The sequence below is a fragment of the Sitodiplosis mosellana genome, unplaced genomic scaffold (assembly GCF_009176505.1).
Source record: "Sitodiplosis mosellana isolate CC-2019 unplaced genomic scaffold, AAFC_SMos_1.0 Smas_scaffold_6191, whole genome shotgun sequence".
Classification (NCBI taxonomy): Eukaryota; Metazoa; Arthropoda; class Insecta; order Diptera; family Cecidomyiidae; genus Sitodiplosis; species Sitodiplosis mosellana.
This window is the reverse complement of record NW_022601432.1, coordinates 3,088,743-3,110,463: the sequence shown is the minus strand read 5'-3', so window position 1 is coordinate 3,110,463 and position 21,721 is coordinate 3,088,743. Positions and strand designations below refer to the sequence as shown.

The 21,721-nt window shown below is 35.2% G+C and overlaps 1 protein-coding gene across 17 annotated transcripts in view; it reads right to left on the bottom strand.

The window, feature by feature from the left end:
• LOC129576891 (putative mediator of RNA polymerase II transcription subunit 26) overlaps positions 1-21,721 on the bottom strand; it is a 41,927-nt gene that overhangs the window by 17,106 nt on the left and 3,100 nt on the right. For 8 of the 17 annotated variants that reach the window (XM_055462946.1, XM_055462943.1, XM_055462956.1 and 5 more), the window contains exons 2-4: positions 20,245-20,508; positions 2,743-3,248; positions 2,446-2,574 (exon numbers count right to left, since the gene is read on the bottom strand). In XM_055462946.1, coding sequence (XP_055318921.1) covers positions 2,446-2,574; positions 2,743-3,248; positions 20,245-20,357 — 748 coding nt within the window. In that variant the 5' untranslated portion in view covers positions 20,358-20,508. Of the gene's footprint in view, positions 1-2,445; positions 2,575-2,742; positions 3,249-7,571; positions 7,580-16,764; positions 17,493-20,244; positions 20,822-21,721 lie in introns of those variants that run through there. The other 9 variants (XM_055462954.1, XM_055462958.1, XM_055462945.1 and 6 more) reach the window with 5 other exon arrangements.

The following is a 21,721-nucleotide window of genomic DNA, read 5'->3' as shown; positions in this document are numbered from 1 at the left end:
GCACTTTCAAAGTATGTCTCATTTTGCTTCTTTTGATTGTCATTTTGTTGTCTCTGTCTATTCTGTTGTTTTTTGTGTTCATCTCCGTTTGTTGCGCTTCAAACAAAATGTGATAAACTTGCACTTGAACCTTATCAACGATGACAGTACAAAATTTTTGGTCGTTGCTATTTTTGTTCATTAACTTGCCAACATTTTAAAGGCAAAACAATTTCGGTCATTCAAATTAGCTAAAATAACCCTGATCGCTAATGAGAGAGAAGGAAACGATGATAGAAACGATTCTAGAAGTTAATCGCTTGAATTTAAAACATTTTGAATGCTTGCTTGAATAATGAAGATGCTTATTTTGCGAAAATAATTAATCAGAAATCCATGGCGTTCGAATGACAAAAAAATTAAGCTTTGACATTACACCGTTGATCCATAGATGACGGTTCGTCATTGACGGCAATGAGTTTTCTGTCATTTTCTCAATTTTTACATGAATAAAGCACTCTCATAGTCTCATTCTCGTTGAAACGCAAGAAAAAAGCTACGAAAAAAACCACATCTCGGCAGCCTTTAGCCTTGTCACGATATTTTTTTTTCTAATGCCCATATAGTAACAATGGCGATTTTTAGAGAGAAAATAAAATGGATAATGACTGTGTGCATTGCTATCAACCGTTTTTATCTCTCCTGTCTCAGTCAACTAAGCAAGATTCGATTCTGTACGTGCATTAAATCAAAAGTTCAGTTCAACTTGTACAAGATTGTTTTGCTGCATGCTACTCCGTACGCACACATTCGCGCACGCAAAATGCACAATTCCATAGAAATAAGAACAGCAACGGCGGATAAAAAAAAACTACCGGCCACTTCCAATGTCATGTGATTGATTTGGTTGTTTTCGTTTTTATATTGATTGTAATTTCCACGAATTTGACCCCGTTCATTCGATTACTGTAATCGCATTTTCAACGTACAAATTGCAAGTTAAGTGACATTGTTGCATACAAATTTGATTACTGTTATTTCGACTTATTCTCAATGCGTTAAAAATGCATTTTTGGAGTGTATTGTTTTGCTGTTGATATCGAAAAGTTTCGTTCTTAAGTGATCAGCTCTGAACTTTATCGCATGAATTGAATTCGTTATAATATTTTGTAATATGTTTGTTCCTTACACTTTATCGTGACGGTTTTATTAGCCGGAGCGAGTCGAGGCATGAGCGTAGAAATCAAAATCAATCACTTTTGAATCATGCTTTGCGTGTAATGCGCAATAAAATTTTGTTTATTGGCATTTTTAATGCCTTGCCAAAATAAATTTCTTGATTTCAAAACATTCATTATGCATTCAGGTATTAGTTTTTATTTTCCTTTTTGAAGAAGAAGAAGAAGTTGTATTTAAACACAACGTTTCAACTTAAAATTTATTATAAAAAGTTTTAGGGCACGTATAAGAATCCTAGGGGGATTTCTCACGAAAAAAATGAATGAATTCTTAAAAATTTTGAAAAATTTCTTCAATTCGCTCCGATTCGATCAATTTTTGTCAACTCGTGTAAATAAATGTACATTTACACTGAACTTTTGAATTATGCTTCAATGAAATTGTTCTAGAAGTGTGTTTTGGTGGATCTCAAGGTCATTTCAGTACATTTTCATACAATTTCAATCAAAAAGAAGGAACAATAGAAATTTTTGCACATTTGCTCAAAAATTTTCTGTGAGAAATCCCCCTAGTTAGAATCTTAGTTCAAGATTTAGTTCCAAACTCCTTTTCTCCCTTTTTCTTTCGCCTTTTCTCTCTTGCACAGTCAGTGAATCACCATGCATGGTGGTACACTACCTTGTTAAGCTCACCCAATGGCTATCACGAGTGTGAGCTTATTATGGAAAATACAAGTCTCTGCTAATTCGTCATTTTCTATTCAGAATTTGTGTCTTATCTAAACCATTTCAAGCACATTTAGAATATCTACCCCATCACCATTTATCTGATTTGATTTGTGAGTGCAAGTGTTCAAATTTCTCTAAAATGTGGCATGCAATATGTGCTGATTAAATGAAATGTAATTTTTGGTATTCAAACTCACCAGATGACAAAGCTTGATGCAATGAAACTTCCAACTTATAAATTACGCTACTCAACTCGCAATGGAATAGTAAAAATATTTTTAAATCTGAAATAAAGTATGACATAAACGCCTAATTCGTTGTAACTGCTTATGAATGAAAATGATTTTTTATGTGGGAATTGAATGAATATTTTTAACGCCTTAAATTAGTCTACCGGGTCATATAACCACTAAACTTTGTTTGTAGTATCAGTTTGTTTAAATTGATTTGTATACCATAAGAGACGTTCATTTAAATGGGATTTTTTTTGTTGAAAACAAAAAAAAGTAGAAATGATTTTTCCAATTTGAATAAGAAAATGCTAAAAACGGTCACTTACATTCTAAATTCTTGTAGATTTGTCCAACGCATACATGATCCAGTGATCCGCCAAGCATGGATGCAAGCAAATCTTCGATGAATTCCCGTACGCGAACTCTTTGTTGCAATGGAATTGGTGATGATTCGTCTACACATATGGTGGTTAATATTCAAAGATAGAACAACAAATGACAAAAAAAGGAAACATTGATTGGAATTGACCAAAATAGTGAATGTTCGGTTTGGTGTATGTCCGAAAAAGAGAAGAAAAAAAATTGAAATCAAAATGGTTTGTGCTTAGCACATCAAAAATTACCGTTTAGCTCCAACATAACATCATCATCATTCGATTTCGGGTTTGTATCGTGTATGGGTTCTGTTTTTGTGACACGTTCAACAGCAGATGCTTTGTCATCAAATCTACGGTTCAGTTGTTTGAAAATCCACTCATATGCTGGTACATACACAACGGAATCAAAATGATGGCAATTGGTGCATTCCCAGTGGTTATGCTTTGCCAGCCAAATACCACATTGTGGACTCTTACATATTTGCGACTGGCAAAGATGGCACGATGCAAACTTATCAATTTCCGATTCGGAGTCGGATTCGTAGTCGTTGTTGCTTTTGGTGGCCGCCGCAACAATATCCAATGGAATTTGGCATATAGAGCAATAATCGAATGGATTTCTGTCTAACGAAGGCTCAATGTTGTTTTCGTTTGAATGTGGTTCTATGTCAGCGGTAGTGGCGGTACTGCTGCTGCTGCTGTTTTCAGATGGTTTTTTCAAAGCAATCCTCCGTTTATCGGTGATCTTCTTGCTGAAACAAGAAAAACAGGCATGTTTATCCATAAGGAAACCATTTCAGTTTTGTACAAATGCCATACATAATTAGCGTCCGCTAATTTTGTACTCGGCGATTTTTTGCAATAGTTTTTTTTTTAGATTTCAAAAACGCCAAATTATGAAGCTAAATTTAATTTGTGTGTATATCAATGGCGGAAACGAATGCTTCATTCCGATATAAATGTGACATTTTGTGGTAAATCAGCGGTTTTCGTTCAATTCAATGTCAGTTAATGTTAACGCCGATGTTCATAACAAACGATAATCCCTCTGGCCGATATATACAGACACAAACATCAAATGCATTGTGCCACTAGTCATGGGCATTCATAAGGGAATTCCATACACATCATTATTGCGTCTGTCTCTGGTCTGGTATGACTGACGCATTTTTTTCTTCTAATTTATGAAAATCGAAAGCATTTAAGTTACGTTGAGATTCAACATAAACTGATGAATGCACAGTTAACTGACGCATTCAATGCGATGCATATGGATTAATTTGATGGGTTTCACCACAAATTCTGGACAGTGATACACCGCATATTTGCATTAGTGTCACTTGAACTTGACTCTGTATCAATCATTTTGGGCTGTCTTTGGAGATCACACCAAACGGAAGTAAATGTTGGGTAAACTAACGTTGCGATCTAAGTGTGGAAGAGTATTTGATTCAAATAAATATTCCAATGACAACAAATGGATTGAAGAAGACCATGGTTAAAACTGGTTGTCAAATTGCTCTATTCGATTTCCGAGTGATACAAGTTTAACTTTTTATTCACCTTACCAACACACTCACACGCATGATGCTGATTGAGCGGTCCGATTTTTGCGTCGTGAATAAAAACCCATTTGAATCGCATGTAACTTTGATGGGTAATCTTTGGAATATGTGTCATTCGAAAGAATTCACTTTTACTTTCACTTGGCCAAAACGAGTAGCGATTTTGCGTTGGTGAACGAACCGAATTTTGCACAGATACATCGAAAGCCCAAAATTTAAAATTCAAAAAAAGAAACGCGAATTTTCCGTAACTTATTCGGCCATAACCCGTCAATAAATCTATTCTTCTTTGGAATCAACATCTACAAACGCGTATCTCAACACTATTCGAAAACATCACGGTTGTGGCTCCATCAATCTGATAATCGTGACAAAAGAAACGGCGTATCAAAAAGCATTAACGAACAAAGTAAAAACAATGAAAACGACGACGAAAGCAAAAGCTCATCCAAAAAATTTGGAAATTAACTTAGTACATGGGAATTGTCCGGTTTTCATTGGCTACTTGTTTCCTATTTGCGCATAACATGCAAATCATCTTCGATGACGTCGACACATGTATGTCGTTGGGAATTTCAATTGAGGATTTTACATTTGGAACACAATTCGAATGAATCATCGTGAATTTTTAGTTCACTTCTGTCCGTGAATTGAATTGTTGGCATGAATTTAATTCTTTTTTTTTTCCTACTTGCAAACCATATTCGAAAGATTTTGAGTAAATAACTTAGAACTGAGCTATTTGAAGCCATCATCAGCCGGATTATAATTTTTCTTTCGGCTTCTTCCATGTGATTCGTACGTAAAAACATCAAAAAACAAATAATCCCCTCTTTGAACCATTATTTTTATGTCCAATTTCAATGAAATATTTGCAAACGAACAAACAGTGCTGGATTTTTTTCCTTCTGTTGATGGCTTTTGAACACAAAATAAATGTGACATTTATAATCGCTCAATATTCCAAAAACCACATACAACGGTCACAATTAAAATAGTAACTGTGTTTTTTTTCTTCAACGTGAGCATTTTATTATCGGTCGATATATGAAAATGTGTCGATTTAAATGTGCATAATCAGAATAGTACCTACACACTCGTTTGTATATTCAAATGTTATTGAATTTATATAATTAGGTTACTTTATAGCTTACCAACTGCCACGTGATGATGGCACGTACACGCACACACACAAAAAGGTCGACTAATTACGTTCGCAACAAATGTGTAGCGCACATTAAATTCCACATACAATGTAATGAACTAATTAATGAGTTGACATGAATTGTCAGTATCAATCGATTTTGTCGTTTTATAATAAAAACAATTTATCAACAATTTATTTTATTTGATATTATGGAATCGATTGAATGGAAACATACACATTTTAGTCATGAAATTCAATACGGCATGAAGTTCATACTTTTGGCAGACAGTGTGTTGTCAAGTTTCGGCTCTGATTTTGATGCTAAAAAGCAAGTAAAACGCATTCGAAATGATCATAAAATGACTGGCAAGAAGACGATTTTTCCATTGTAAACACAACAAAGGTGTTTCGTTGTGAAGACGAATCATGATGGGCAAAAGAATATTTGCAACGTTGCTGGTTGACGGACACGTTGATCGTTAATTTTTATCAAGTATTTAAATCACTCACAATGACTAGTCATCGATGTTTACGACCGAATTAAATTGCATTTTAGGCCATTGAACACACAGTCGATTAGTTTTAAATGCTGTGCGAGAGAGAAAGCGAGAGTGAGAGGGAGAGGGAGATAGGCAGAGAGAGAGAGAAAGAGAGAGAGACTTTGTCCAACCAAAGAGTAACTCTTTATAAGTTTCTCTTGCTATTGTGTTGTTGAGTGCATTCTTTTGATGTGCATGTTCTGATGGAATTTCCTGGTGTTCAGTGTATTATTGCCATTGTAGGCATCGAATAGACTTGGCTGCCAGACGCTTGTCTCACGCAACAAACCTTCTTTATTCTCTGCTCGACGCGTTCAAGTGCACGTAGCACTCAAAATTTACAATCGGTTTTTCCTACATCGCATACGCGAAAAAGAAAACACAACAACTGTACGTGTGTGTATTTATTGCACATACACATAAACAGCAACCGTTTAACAAAAGAAGAAAAAAGCCACACCGCTGCTGTTGCATCGCAAATGATTTTCGTTTTCATTTTTAATTAATGTATTAAACCGAAACGAAATGAAACGAAGAAATACTGAGGTGAGTTGATTGCGCTTAGTGACAACATACACACGCGAACACTGGGTAAATCAGTTGAAAGCCTATAAGTTCGTGTGATCATCGTTGAAGCACGTACAAGCCAATTCGTAATTCAAATTGCAATAATTGTGAATTTAAAGCAAAAGAAACGCAAAAATGTTATGTAAACGATTTTATTTCACAACCAGGAAGGAAAATCGACAGCAAAAATAAAAAGCAACACGACACGAAAAATCTTCAGCGCGGTACAAGATCTCACACGCAGTTCGATATATATATCGGGCCGAGTGTGTTGAACACATTTTTTAACATTTGGATATGGTGATTTAAAGTAATGCGATCATATTGTATGCTGTTTTCAAACTTTCCCGCGTGCACCTCATGCATACATTGGGTTCGATTGCAATTTTATAAAATGTAGTTGAATTAACACTGAATTATCTTTAATGGGTCGGACAATGGGTACATTGGACCAACACCAATTGTAGTGGAAACCATTTGAACACAATGCATTAATGAAATAAACTACGATGTCAAATAGGCATTGGTGAATTGAATAATACACCATTTCCACAGACAATTGATTCAATCATTTCGTTTCGATCATTCTGTTCTGTGCTCTAAAGATTTTTGCTTGCTTTCTCGCGCTTCGGTCACAAAGCTCGAAACAAGATTGTATGCACATATGGCAATAAATTGACCGCCGATATTTCTTAAGTGTTTGTTTCGGGTTTTTCCCTCTTCTTCTTTTTTTTCTCTGCTCTCTGTCATGTGTGTGGTGTGTAGTTTTTTTTTTCTTCTCTTCATTCGCTTGTTTCGTTCACTATTTTTACTCTCTCTCCCCATCACTTTCGGTGCGTTGTGCCGACGTCGTTGTGTCGATTTTTGAGCTTTTCTGTCTCTTTCGTTGTGTGTGAATCACACATCGATTCGCTTGTTGTACAGTGTGTATTCTTTATTTTATTTTTTATTCATTTGATATTCTCTCTCTCTCTCTCTCTCTCTCTCTCTTCCTCTTCCATCTATGTATACGCACATATGGACAGGGCATGTAGACGATAATTTAGATTTAGTCACATCGCTGATATGATTGCAAATGGTCGTGAAGTGAGAGAGTTCGAGTGTCGTACACGTACGATTTTTATGCGATTTTTTCAAGTTGTTGCTCGCTGTTGTTGATGTAACTTTTTTGTTATTTGCTATTTGCTGCCGCTGCTGCTTGCTGCTGTTGTGTATAATTTGATTTTTTTCCCCTGATTGTTTAACATCGGTGTGTGTGTTTTTTGTTGTTGTTGTTTGCTATTGCCGTGTGTATCGCGAACGCGTTTGCTAAAAACATCATCATTGAGTCGTTTGATTTCATTCAACTGAAACCGAATGAAGGCATTTCTTCGTTTTTTTCTGCGTGCGTCTCACTCGATTTTGGTGAATCGTCTTAATCAGTTGAATTTTGCCGCTGTCATCTAGTACACACCAACAAAAAACAACACACAATCACAACCAATTGCAACGGAAATTTCTTTAACCACTTTGATCTTTGACAACAGTATCAAGATCATTCGCATTGTTTATGTTCATATGAACCGGGTCGAGAATCAAAAGAGTGCAATGAACCATTCAAGTTTGAATAGCAATAAAAAGTGAAGTTTTTCTCTCTGTCTGAAATAGAAAATAAATTGGATAAACATCTGTGACGTACACTGTGAACAACATTGTGGAATTTTCGCACTCATATTGACGATCACAACGAAAGCGTGAACTGATCCTTCGAAGCGAAAAAAAAAAGTTCTGTATTTTGGTTGACAAATATAAAAAAAATTGACACAACCGAAAGAAACATCTAAGAAAAGCATCCGTAATACAGAAGAGTGAACGAAAAACGACAAAAAGTGTGCAAAAATTGCAAAAAGTAAGAAAAAGTATAAAAACGGAAGCGTCGAAGGAAAAAAAAACGATATTTTTCAAAGGTCGAAACATAAAAAATGTGCTGAACATCTATAAAATTATGCAACTCGGAAACCGAAAACCGCTAAACTGCAATGACAAATGATGAACTTTAACAACAACAAAAAAAACATCAGTGCAAACGAAACGAAAAACAGAAACAACACCGGAATTTGAAAATACCTAACACTGAAACGATTCTAATAACACATTTGACGGAACCTTGGTGCAAGAAGATTAGCTCTTCAAATAAATGGTCCATTGACAGTTGAATGTGATAGCATCGTTATAGAGCGCAAAATAACAAAAAAAAAACTCATAGATACACGAAGCGGTTACGAAAGAACCGTATCATAAATAGATAATTAGTGAGAGAGTTTGGCATTTGTGAAACAAACAACATTGCCGCAACGACAACAGCAAAAAAAATGGCACATTTTTTATTTCGTTTTATCGGGCCAGTACAGTCGTTGGTGAGTGTGGTTGAACCGAAAATTAGTGATATGGCCGCAAATCGCCACAACAACAACATATTCCACCATCATCAGCAGAACAGCAATTTTATTTTAACCTACTCACAATATACCAATTTAGCCATTTGCATATTTTTATTCTTCATATTGGCGATTGAAGTGATTTTTGTGAAAATTGTCACCGCCATCAATATGGGCGAAACGACAAACATCGAACACGACATGGATCTATTAAACAACAATTCCATCGTGGGAAATAATTTCAATTATATCAATAATAATTTAAACAATGGTATTCATAATGTGGCGTATCCAATGCATCAGCGACAATAGCAATAAATGCCAGCAGATATCAGATGGTTCACTCATTTCAATCCATCCGATGCCAATACTTAGTGATACATTTTATAGAATTTTAATAGAAAATCAAGAACGAAAACGAACGAACATGTAAATTGAATCATTTCGCAATGACGTTAGCCGGATCGCCTAGGCTAGGGATCATCGAATGGTTCAACACTGTCGATAAGACGAGAGTGACGAGCAGGTTTTTCGATCAGTCAATTATTTCTTTTGTGTTTTCTGTTAATTTTCTGTCAGCTCATTGTTGTAAATAACATTGAAGAGGAGAAGATGTTATAGCATTGATTCATACATGACATTGTAACGACTCACATTGTAAACGAAAATATAGCATTTTCAACGTTGTTTACACAATGTAGTTTTTTTTTTTTTATCTCGTTGACAACGACGAAATAAATTTCAATTCGATCGTCTAGCTTGCAGATCGTCAAAGGTGAACTTAATCATTCCATTAAGTTCACCATATTGATGTGGAAAGTGAACTTTAAACTGCCAAAATGTATTGTAATTTAGATGAAAAAGCCACACATTGCGTTTTTAGTCAGAACATTTGCAAAATAGCCAATTCAAACCTGTTGAATTATTGAAATTGTGCATTCATTTGATTGAATTTTGCCGTTTTTTTTTTCGATTTTAAATGCAAAATATGCTCATCATGTCATATGCAAAAGACAAAATGCCACCAGCAAAAGCTGCAAATTATGATGAAATTCCATCAAATGAATGAACGATGCTGCAAGATAGCCACCCCAGAGATTTTAAGATCATTTGATCGTCGAGTTTTAGATATTGCATTTATTGTATAGTCATTTTTATACGTGCAATCTAGAACCCAATTAAAGATGATACACGTATATCGAATTGAATATGTATAAGTATAAAATAAAATTTATAGATAAATACACATACGACGGCGGATTATGTGTGCGATTCAATGAATTCCAAACAAACAAACTGAAAAATAAAGAGGAATTTGGTTGGTCATGCAAACAGTCAATGCATATTGACAATTAAACAGTTGATGAGGTCGCAACGCACATGTTGCATGCTACTTGCATCTCAATTATTGATTTGTAGCACTCGTTAACTCGTCATTAGTATAATTCCTCCGTCTGCTTTGTTTCTCGTCTTCAAATTATCCCTTTGTTTTATAAATATACATATCTACACATTTTGAATCAGATTACCGTAAACTCGAGTCATTTTCTCTAGCAAATAAGAACACTAATTAATCATGTGAATAAATTATTATTGAAAATACACTGTTACACAACACACGCACACAAACATAATTAGGCACACACACACACACACAGAGAGAGAGAGACTAAGTTGCCTTCGTGAATGAAAATAGATTTTTTTAAGACCTACAATTTTGATATAGCATTTTTAAGGTGAAATACAATATATAGATTGGAACTGATTCAAAACAAAAGACATATTCAAGTTTAAGTCATTTGAATAAAACGAGAAATGCCGAGAATATTTCGATAAAAAATTATATTCGTTGAATTTGTTTTCTTTTTCGCCTTGCAATGACGTCATTTCAAACTGTTTTTTTTTTTTTATAAAAATGAAATAATAATACGCAGACACTATGCCGTCTAATTGAATTTACGATGAATATTTCAACCGGAAGAAGAAAAAAAACAATCGTCTGTCTCGTAAGAAATCGTGATTTAAATTCTTTATTTCCCTTCATTCTTCTTCCTAATGTATTCCGTTTCGCTTGAATTTTGATTTGAGTTATCTTTAGCTGCCACTTAGTTTCGAAATTCGCGTTTCGATTAAATGAGTAAACTAATGCATGTCATTATGGTAAGTCTTCGTTAGTCTAGTGTAAGAAAAGATACAGATTATGTGCGTCGTTCAGTTTTTTTAGGCTTTAAGAGGTGTTATTCAGTTCCGAATTTCATTTAATTTGAAGGAGAAAATTCCATTGAGAGCAAAAAAAAAAAAAACTGATCCTGTTGTTGGGCAAACTTCTTGTTTTTGCACAACAACAAGCCGATTATAGACCAATATATATTTAATGTGAGGCAGCCTCACATTATTTGCCTCAGAGACAATGATTTCAACGATGAATGAGAATTTTTGGAAAGAATTTCATTGATGATGCGTAAATGTAAACATAACATGGACCACAAATCGATTATTATTTCCAACAATATCGTTTTTGTTCGTGATTTTTTGCCCGAAATCCTATCCCAGGATTTCGGGCTTATAGAAATTGATTTAAATAATAGATGGAAATAGATTTTTATGAATGGAAAAAAATAAAGCGAAAAAGTGTCAATATGAGAATAACACTCGTGCAAAAAAAAGTTCAGTGTAAAGTATTTCGAAGACTATCGCTAAGGAGTGTCTTAGTTCTTTAACGTTTCCATGCGCGATTCTTTGTATCAATATTTTGATAGTTGAGCAACGCTATTTTCTCTCTTTTTTTCTACTAAACCCAAGTATTTGGTTAATAAACAAATGTCGACACCAATTCAATGAAGGAAAATGTGAAAAATTGTGCCAATGAATCATCATTATCTGACGATATATTAAATGTGCATTCTGAAATACGAAAGAAGAAAGATGAAATAGAAATTGTAACTGACCTATGCATGACAACGTCAAAAATGTATGCCACCATAATTGTGTGAACATCCAAAAAAATTAAACAAGCTCCAAAAAAATAAATGGAATGTTTCCGTGTAAATTTGCGAATCGGTGAAATTTTACAAGCGATTTGGTTTCAAATTCGCAACGAAAGAGTCGGGAAAAAAATGGAAGCGAGTCGATCTCCGTGGAATAGAAAATTATTTATTTTTTTGATGGTTGATTACCTTATTAACACCTCATCACCTCATCTATAATGTTTACATGTTGAATGGGCCAATGACAAATTTATTTTTGTTTGTTCAACACAAAAGCATAGTTGAATACGATTACGATTCCATTCCATTCCGTTGAAATGTGTTAGTCTACACAATTCAATTCGTTACGAATTGTCTTGTTGAAGTGGATAAGTAGTGGAGTAGCAAAACGATGCGCAGTCTATTTATTGCCGATTAATCTTGCCATTGGAGAGAAAGGATTATTTATTTACCGATGGCTTAGGACGCAATTCAAGGAATTTCTTTTGTTAAGTCTTTGGTTCAATCAACATACACACACGCACCTCCATTCAGTCGTCCATTCATTTTTGTTTACCTTTATTATTATTGAACATAAAACTTATCCTTGACGGAGTATTGATACAATAAAAGAGAACTTAGAACCAGAAACAGTGTGAACATTTCAATAAGTGTGACGTGAATGCAACGGAAATGGAATCAAAACCAATTATCATTTTGACAATTTATTTAAATTGATTGTCAAACAAATATCTCACATCATAATCAAAATATCATTTGAAATCAAATTCATTTGTTGAATTGGACGGAACATTCACGGATCAAGGTGTTGCTTAAAAATCAGGAGGTGATAATTCGGTTGTCGTGTTCATATATGAATTCAATCCAAGAAGTTATACCTTGCGTGTGTATTAAAGAAACCGAGTTGCTATTGATTCAGTCAAGCTTTGATTCTTTCGAGACTCGGAAACTTCAACAATCCTCAAGAAGAAGAAGGAGAAGGAAGAGGAGAAAAAAAACACTTTCGCAAGATTGTAGAAAACAATTTGCAAAATTATTCCGGCCAATCAATTTTTTTCCCCGAATAACTCAATTTGCATGTGCGAACATGGTATCGAACCGATATTTTGTTGTTGTATTTCATTTTTCATGTGCTGTTCTTATTGAATCTGAAGTTTATCAATATTGAATCAACCTACGGATGAAATTGCCGTCCGTATCTTACGATGAGAAGTCATGGTTCATTATTTTTTTTCTTCGCCAATCTTAGACCTTTAGATGCTATGAAATATTGAAAAAAAATTGTTTTTTCGATTTCATTACTGTTAAACAGAGATATTTCTCTGGGAGCAACGTCCAAAGATAATGGATTTTGTATTCTCGATTGATACCGTTTTACAAGAATCATCAAAGAAAAAAAAAGAGGCACGATTAAGTCAATTTGTATGCGGATATACGCGTGTATCATTTAGGCTAGATAAAACGATGACAACCAGGTAGACGAGGCTCAAGAATATCGTATGACATACAAAGCGAGCCGCGTACGAAAACATGAAACAAAGTGTGTATGCGTGTGTGTTTGAATGCGAATGTATTGTGAAGGTCAACCGAAATCGGTGCACATTGCTGAATTTGGGCATTTAAATGGTTTTTTCTGTTTTAATGGCACCTCCGATTCAGATTGCATATTCCTATACCAATGCAAATGAGCATGGATTTGTTGTTGTGCACACACGCGTGCCCATATCATTCACCAAATCCCATTGAATAACATCAAACAATCCACTTGTTTCCAAGCCGTCGACGATGAAAAAGAGAGAGAAAGAGAGAGAAAGAGAGAGAGAGAGAGAGAAAATTGCCTAAATATTTCATTGACAATCGAAAATCGCGCGCTCGCATTCACACACATGAAAACATGTTTTTTTTCTTCCACATATTGCTGCTCAGGGATGATTATCGACGAAAGGCAGTTGAATATGTTAATTGATTCAAACTTGATGAATGAACCAATCTTGAAAAGAGAAATCGACCGAATGCGAACATAATAAGAGAATGGTTTCGGATTAGCCCAGAGCACACAGCCGTTATGTTATAATCACACACACACACACACACGCTCAGATAGAGAAATAAGTTAAACGCACGATGGCAGAAAAGTAATCAAAATTCTGGCCGCCGATGCGTGATGCATGCATAATTAATCGATAGTATACAGCAGAAGATTTTTCTTTGAAGAAAAAGAAGAAAAGTGTCATTGGCGGCTTAATCAGACATAAGCATCTTCAACATGCATGGGTTATGTATCTTTGTGATGACACTTCTTTCTTTTCTTTCGGATGTTCGCATAGCGCGGGAAAAAAAGAAAGATAGAGAGAGAGAGAGAGAAACAAGTATTTCTGGTTTGGTGTTGAACATTTTGCAATCAAATGTTTTTTTTTTTTTTTTCAAAAAACTGTCAAAGAATTTTTCGTCGAGAAAATATCGAAATTTTTATTAGGGACTGTGCTCAGTCTATTGCGTAACACCCATTACTTTATATGCGTTAACAAATACCTCAGCCTAAACCAAATATTTAACATCATCGTTCAATACATGAACATGGTGAATGGTAATGGAAAGTGAAAGCAATTTATGACGTTTAGCACATGATTTACATGCATCAAATTGAAACTGAAGTTGGGACTGAAGCAGGTAACCAAAGGTAATCAACAAAAAAATATCGATGACAATACATTGACTGACAAACAGTCGATCCAAAGTTATTTTCTAACATTTGTTTTTAGTCAGACAACTTTTGAAACCCACTGCCAAATTTTGCGTTTGATTTGGCTTTTTCCCCTTTTTGATCGACAATGAATGATTCGATGATCAGATTCATCTTCTTTTTCACATGTAAGTAGAAACCGAAAACAAATTGTAAGTATGTATTACGTAATCAATTTACTGTTTAGAATATATGGGCAAATGAGCAAATAGTCGAAGAAAAAAACCCAATTCGGAATAAATCATAGTTTATTCATCAAAATAGGGAAGACAATCTCTTTAAGATGCTCATTTTTTTTGTCCATTTCTACTTTTGTTTAGCACTTAATTTCAATTTCATTCGCAAATGATCTAAACGTGTCGGCTTTTTGCGCGGTAGGCGGATTTTTGATCATGTTTTCAAGTGTCAACTCGGCATTCTTGAAAAACTATGGCCATTCTTGAAAAGAAAAACACACTGATCAACGACTCTACGTTGCGCGGTAAATTTGGATGGCATCCACCAACGCAGTTCTACACAAAACGATATACATTAATGTTGACGAGATGCTGATACTAATGAGAAATCTCCGTTTTTAATAACCATTCCTTATTTTACCATACGAAATGATATTTTTGGGGGAATGAATGTTGTGTTGCCTCCAATGATGAAATAACACAAATTTGGTTTGATAATCTAAAAATCATCGAAAATTGCTCTTCAAAATCACAACTCTGTCGATCTCTGATCAGTCTTTAGAAAATCGATCCGTTCAAAGTATCGAAAAATCAAGCCACTGAGAGAGTTCACTGTACAATTGTAGAACAATTAAATTCATCTTATTGTTTTCAATTACATTCATTTCATTTCCGTCGATAAATTAACGAGAAAACATAAATAATTGAAATAATTACATATCGATCTTGACACTGACAACAAAAATGCCACTTTTTTCATAATTAAAATCTGAATTAAAATAATAAAAAGATGTAAAAATTTATTATTCAAAATTAGAACAAAAGTCAGCTCATATACGTGTATTCATGTGCTGCTAGAATGTTGAAAAGAGCATTAAATACTTGCCATCAGCCATGCATGACATTTGTTTGTAGGGTCTTTTCGTTGACTTCATTCAGTGCCGGTCGGCGAACATACATATACATAACATACACACGTGAACTCTATTTATAGTGGCGTTGTGTTGTTACTTTAACACTGAATTTAATTCTATATGAATTTCCAAAACGTGAACAACAAATAATTGCTCTCGTAAACAACAGAAAACTACAGGAAAAAGGCAACGAATTGAAAACGAAACAAAACACAAGCACACACACACACACAGAGAGAGAGAGAGAGGGGGAGTTGTGATGTTATTCACATGAAATCGCACGCACTCAGTCGAAATTCCGAAACAAATTCGAGGATTGACCTAGCTGGTAGACATTGAGTGAAGTGGCAACATCAAAATTATTCATACATATTCGTTAATTCATTTGAATTGACTGAACCGACCCGAAGTTTTTGTTGTTGCTGTTGTTGTTCGTTGCGCTTTTTGATTTTTCTGTTTTCATTATATTTTAGCACCTGTCACATGCGGAGGTGAGAGTGAGACGGAATGGGAGCACAACTCAAAGCCAAATAGAAAAAATTGTGAATACGTTCAAATTTTTTTCTTCTGCAAAATGACAGTCCGAGTCATCACTGCTGTGAATCTTGTTTTTTTTTGCTTGAACTATGTGTTTGTATTCGTTTGATAATAATCGTAAACAGCACCCAAAAGCTATTTGTGAACTATGTTTGGAAATGCGTGTATTTGGGTTCTGTTTGGCAACCCAGGTATATTTGATTGCTTTGCATAATTTAAATACTTATCAGGTATATTCATTTGTTCTTAATTTGTATTAAAACTGTTACGAACGGCTGTTTGCATTTAATGTTTTTTTCATTCAACTTTTTTAATAAGCCTCAATCAAATGACATACATTTTAATCGCGCTACTAAGAATAACTATACGGTGCTTCTGCTACTCGTGTTTTCTCCTACGCTTGATTGATTAATCGAATCGTATCCGTTCAATGGAGAAAAAAAAACGAATGCAGACGTCTTCTAAATTGCATCAGCTTCACCGTTGGCTTACTTTAATGACCAGACTTTTACTTTGGCTTACTTTAATGGCTCACTTCATCAAAGAACGAAACGAAGAAAAAAAAAATCAACGTGAACGGTCAAGGTTGTGACCAAAGAGAACAGGCAACCGAAAAAAACGATTTGAGCGAATAGTGTCGATAAAATCTCAAAAAAAGAGTAAAAGATTTACTCACAATTTCAGATGGACAACGAAGCAAAATGAATGTCGTCGTCCCTTAAACTGGTACATGAACGAAACAATGTTTCAGTTGTACACACACATATACACACTATTTCCTATTTGCTTTCAACCGTGTGTACGTGATTCACTTAATAAAAAAAACATTCGATTTGCAATTTATTGGTCAATGTTTATTTTTTGACGTTGATGCACAACCAATCAAATATCAAGCCCATCGACGCACGAATTATTTATTATTTTCACAATTGATCGGTTGATTTTAAATTATAAATTATTCAGAGACATCGGTTCTGTGATCAATAACAAAAAGAACACGGCAATTTTTCACTTATCACGAGTATGATGCACTGCACTCGGTTAAATAAAATAATTCGATTTAATGACAGGATGATGAATGATAGTATATGATGTCACTTAAAATATCAATCAAAATTTTGTTCACCTTCAACTCAACGAGAGAGTCAACATGGAACAGAAGGAAAAAAAAGAGTTTTGCAACAATGGGAGATCTTTTTCTCCTCTTTCCTCTTTTTCGTTTTTTTTTCTCTTTTTTTTTTGCACAGAAATTAAGTCTCCAAATGAACGTTGAAAGAAAATAAAAAAAAAAAAACGTCACAAAACCCAGCAAAATTTTACAAATCAAATGAAAATTCAATCGCACACAAAAGAGAGAAGAAAGCTACGAAAAAATAAAACCGTTTACTGAACCGACAGCCGCCCGAGTAGCGCTAGTACATTGGAAAATTTAGAAAAAGACTGATCGCAAGTTGACTGCAAAACAATGGTAACAGTTGCCGTTGTGGAGGAGAAGAGAAAAAAAAACAACAAACGAGACGAACTTTGTTGATTATTGGTGCACGTTGAATAAAAATACATGAAGCATTCATTACATGGGTTGGTGTTGCCCTTTTTTCCGTTGATGTTATATTGCTTTCATGTGTTCTTCTTGCTCAGTTTTCACAATGTGTGCGCTCATTTTTCTATCTTTTACATTCCTGAACGGCAATCCGACTATAAACCAAATGAGATTCATGCGAGTGTTTTTGTGTGTGTCTATTGGCCGGAATAGACGAAAAAAAAAAAATTACGAATGTCGCACGGAAATCCATCAGAAATAAAAACATCAACACCGTATGCACACGCATACAACAAAAATAGAATTTCGTGGTGGTGCGCGCTCCGCGTTTCAAACACATGGTGTTTTTTTCGGTTGTTTTATATGCAACTTTATTCTGGAGAACGCGCGCGTACTGAATTTTCGGATGAAGAACAAAAGGGACGGGGCGGAGAACTGTGTACATGAAATGTTTTGGTAAGGCAACCAAATGAATGATCACGTATGTATAGTGTGTACACATGCGATATGTCCAACACACCAACTCAGTGTACTCAGGCCATATACACACACACTCTGTCTCTCTCTCTCTCTCTCTCTCTCTCTCTCTCTCTCTCTCTCTCTCCCTCGCGTTGGCATTGGAAGTTGAACTTCCGTTTTGAATTTTTCACTTGACGGATCACGGCAGCAGCATGAATGTAAGTAACCGACGATCACGCATGGAATAATCATTTACATGAATAATCCAGCAGCAGCAGCAGCAGCGGCAATAGTTCGGGTGATGAGTTCATGTGTATGTATGTGATGTCAAACCATCACGATTAAACGTTTTTTTCTCTCTTTTTTCCTCGTTGCTATATGTAATGTACAGACATAATATGCATTAAAACCAGAGGAGAGAGAATATATGCAACTTAAACTGTATTGACGAGTGCCAAAGCCATCCAAAGTGAACACAAACTAAAGAGGAACGGACAAAATGCATATGTTCACTTTTTTTTTTTTAAATAGAGGTATAGATATGCCTTTTGAATATATGATCTATGCCGATGAATGTCTATATGATTCATTCCGATGTAGTCGCAATTGAATATTCATTATCGCATTAGAATAGCGTTGTTGTCCGTTTGAAAATCAACACTCCACAAACATTCCATACGCTACAGCAAATCAGCCTACAAAGTCAGTAGAGTTAGGAAAAAAATGAGAAAAGAAATAATCTGCCACAATTTATACATCATTATCATCATCGTCAATGTTCCATAGATTTCAAATCCAGGTGAAAAGATTTTGCAGCCATACACACACACACACAGAGAGAGAGAGAGAGAAAGGGAGAGGGAAGAGAATCTCGACCAATTCTTGCAAAACAATCGAAACAATTACCAATGGCCAACTCATTTTTTTCTCTCTGTAACCTGCTTATTTTTCCGTTCTATTTTATAATTAACCAATAAATCAAATCAAGTGCAATTTATTAAATTTTCTCTCCATTTCGTGGTGGATAGATGCACGGCATTCAACGAAAGCAACGTTGTAAGACTGACATGAAATTGGCACTTTGCTTTTTTTTATTATTAATTCACATGCAATCGTCTTCAGAATTGGACATTTTTCGGGGAAGAAATTTTTTTTGCGCCGACAGTCTAGCGGATCGAATTGAAAGGAAAGAGAGAAAATCATAAGCTGGATCGATTGGCTTAGACTTTGTCCAATGCATCTCGTTGTAACACAATCAGGTCAACCTTAGCAAAAAGCAAAAATATTTATGAGCTTTAGAAGTGGGTAATTAGATGATGGTAAACTCGACACATACGAAAAATGTATTTCCATTTTACGAATTTATAAATATGCAAGTGGATGTTTGCATTTTGTAGCAGTGCATCGATTTTTCGGCTAAATTTAGCCCGGGTCAATGGAAAATCAAAGTGTTATTTTTGTGAACCTGTTATGCGATGACGCTTGAATTTCGACGCCGTGTGATGTCGTCTGCACTCTTTGCTATTCCCGTGAACTGGCGTGAGCCATACCGTATGGCTTATCAACCGCAAACTTTTGTGTTGTAATTACCTCATCGACGTTGATAAATGTCTTTTTTTTCTCACACACACACAAGATTCCGGCTGTTTTCGATGCACGTAAGTTGTTCTGATGCAAGTAGGTATAGCTTTGATGCAAGGTAAATGAAGTAAGCGGAACAAAAATGCTAATTGATGTTGAAAAATGGAGCGGAGAACGATTTTCAGGCGTATTTATCCATTTGGTAACGTATGTAGTGAACAAATCCAAAGTAATTTTGACGGTAGAAATAACAATTGATGATGCAAAAGCGTCTTTGATGCTGTTGCGCGGTATCATCTAATTAAATGTTATTCAAGTGCATTTTGAATTAGATATTTCATAGCGCATTTGGAGTTTTCGACAAGCGGGCAAGAACACCAGACAGGGAAATGAAAATGAAAACACTGTAATCTTGTAGAGTGTTTGTTGTTTATATGCACTGTCGAATTCAAAATGTAATCACTGACAAAGAACAACGTTCAAATCGTTTCGGTTTGTTTATCTATTTTTGTTTGATTATGATGCAAGCGTCACACTCCATTGCAATGAAATGTAACTGTGAATGTTTGCACTTACCTGATATACTGAAAGCCTTTGGTGGCGATATAAATTGATGCAATTGTGCCAATTAATACACCGAAATTCCGACCAAACAGCGATCGGTAACAGACTTCCGAGACATCTTTCATTTTGCCGTGCACTTATATCACACCACCTATTGTTTTTTGAACGTTTCCAATCTTGATTGTTTTCTTCTTGAGTTCCTTTTGTGAAAAGCCGCTCCTGTTATTCAATCGTTTTTGATTTTTCACTCACACTCAATTGTCGCAAAACGATGCACTAAAGTGATTTCCGAAAACAAAAACAACATGATTTGAGCAATATGAATTGTTGGCCGTCTATTGTTCGTTGCAGTCATTGCTGCAATCCCAAAACGAACTGAATGGCCGTATGGTATGAATGGAGTTTTCTATGGATAACATCCAATCAAAGGTTTCAAAATATCGATTTCGAATGATACATTTTTCACTGTCGACCCCAACAACAGCGAGCGAGCGCGCGCCTCTCGCACCCGCGCAAAATGATATATTCGCCAATATTTGTTACCTCAGATTTAGCACGCAACGCGGCGTAACACAAACAAATTTCCAAATCAAATACAATGCTTGGGTTTGGGCCGCTTAAATTGAAAGCGCGCCTACCGTTTCGTAATTGATGATCAACCGAAGCGGAGTCATTTATCAACGATAACAAAGCTGCAATTCATTTGGTGATCAATAATTTTCCCCAGTTTTTTCGTTCGCTCGTGCTTCTTCTTTTTTTTTCTTCTGAGAATCGTGTGTCCATTCGAGCCGATAGCATAGACGTATAATCTTTTTTTCAGTGTGTTTCTTTCATTCACTTATAAAACGCAGCGCAGTGAAATGGAATGACTTGTACATGGAAAGCAATTAATATTTTCAGTTTCAATGTCTCGCCAATAAGTCATCTAATTACCAACGCGCGCCTTCAACAAAAAAGAGATATCAGGCATGCGAGAAAGAAAAACCGACAAATTGAAGCAAAACAACAAAAATTGGTTGCAAATGAAAACAAATGGTTGATTTTTGCTTGCAAACAAAAGCCAATTAATTGCTCCAATTCAATTTTTCCTTCGAGAAAAAAAAGAATGAAGAGATATCACCCAGAGCGGTCAACGAGCGCTCGTTCGTTCGTTCGTATGCGAACATGTTCGTTTGTTCGTTCGTTCGTTCGTAGAATTTACGAACATGTTCGTTCGTTCGTTCGTAGAATCTACGAACATGTTCGTTTGTTCGTTCGTTCGTTCGTAGAATCTACGAACATGTTCGTTTGTTCGTTCGTTCGTTCGTAGAATTTAATTACCCTTATGTACGTACTTAACATACTTGAGTTTAATTACGTGACTTGAGACGTACTTAAACTCCCTTACTTAAGTACTTACTTAGCATACTTGTTAACATACGTACTTAAGCCTCGTATTTAAGCTTAAGTATGTACTTAACATACTTAAGTATGTACTTAACATACTTAA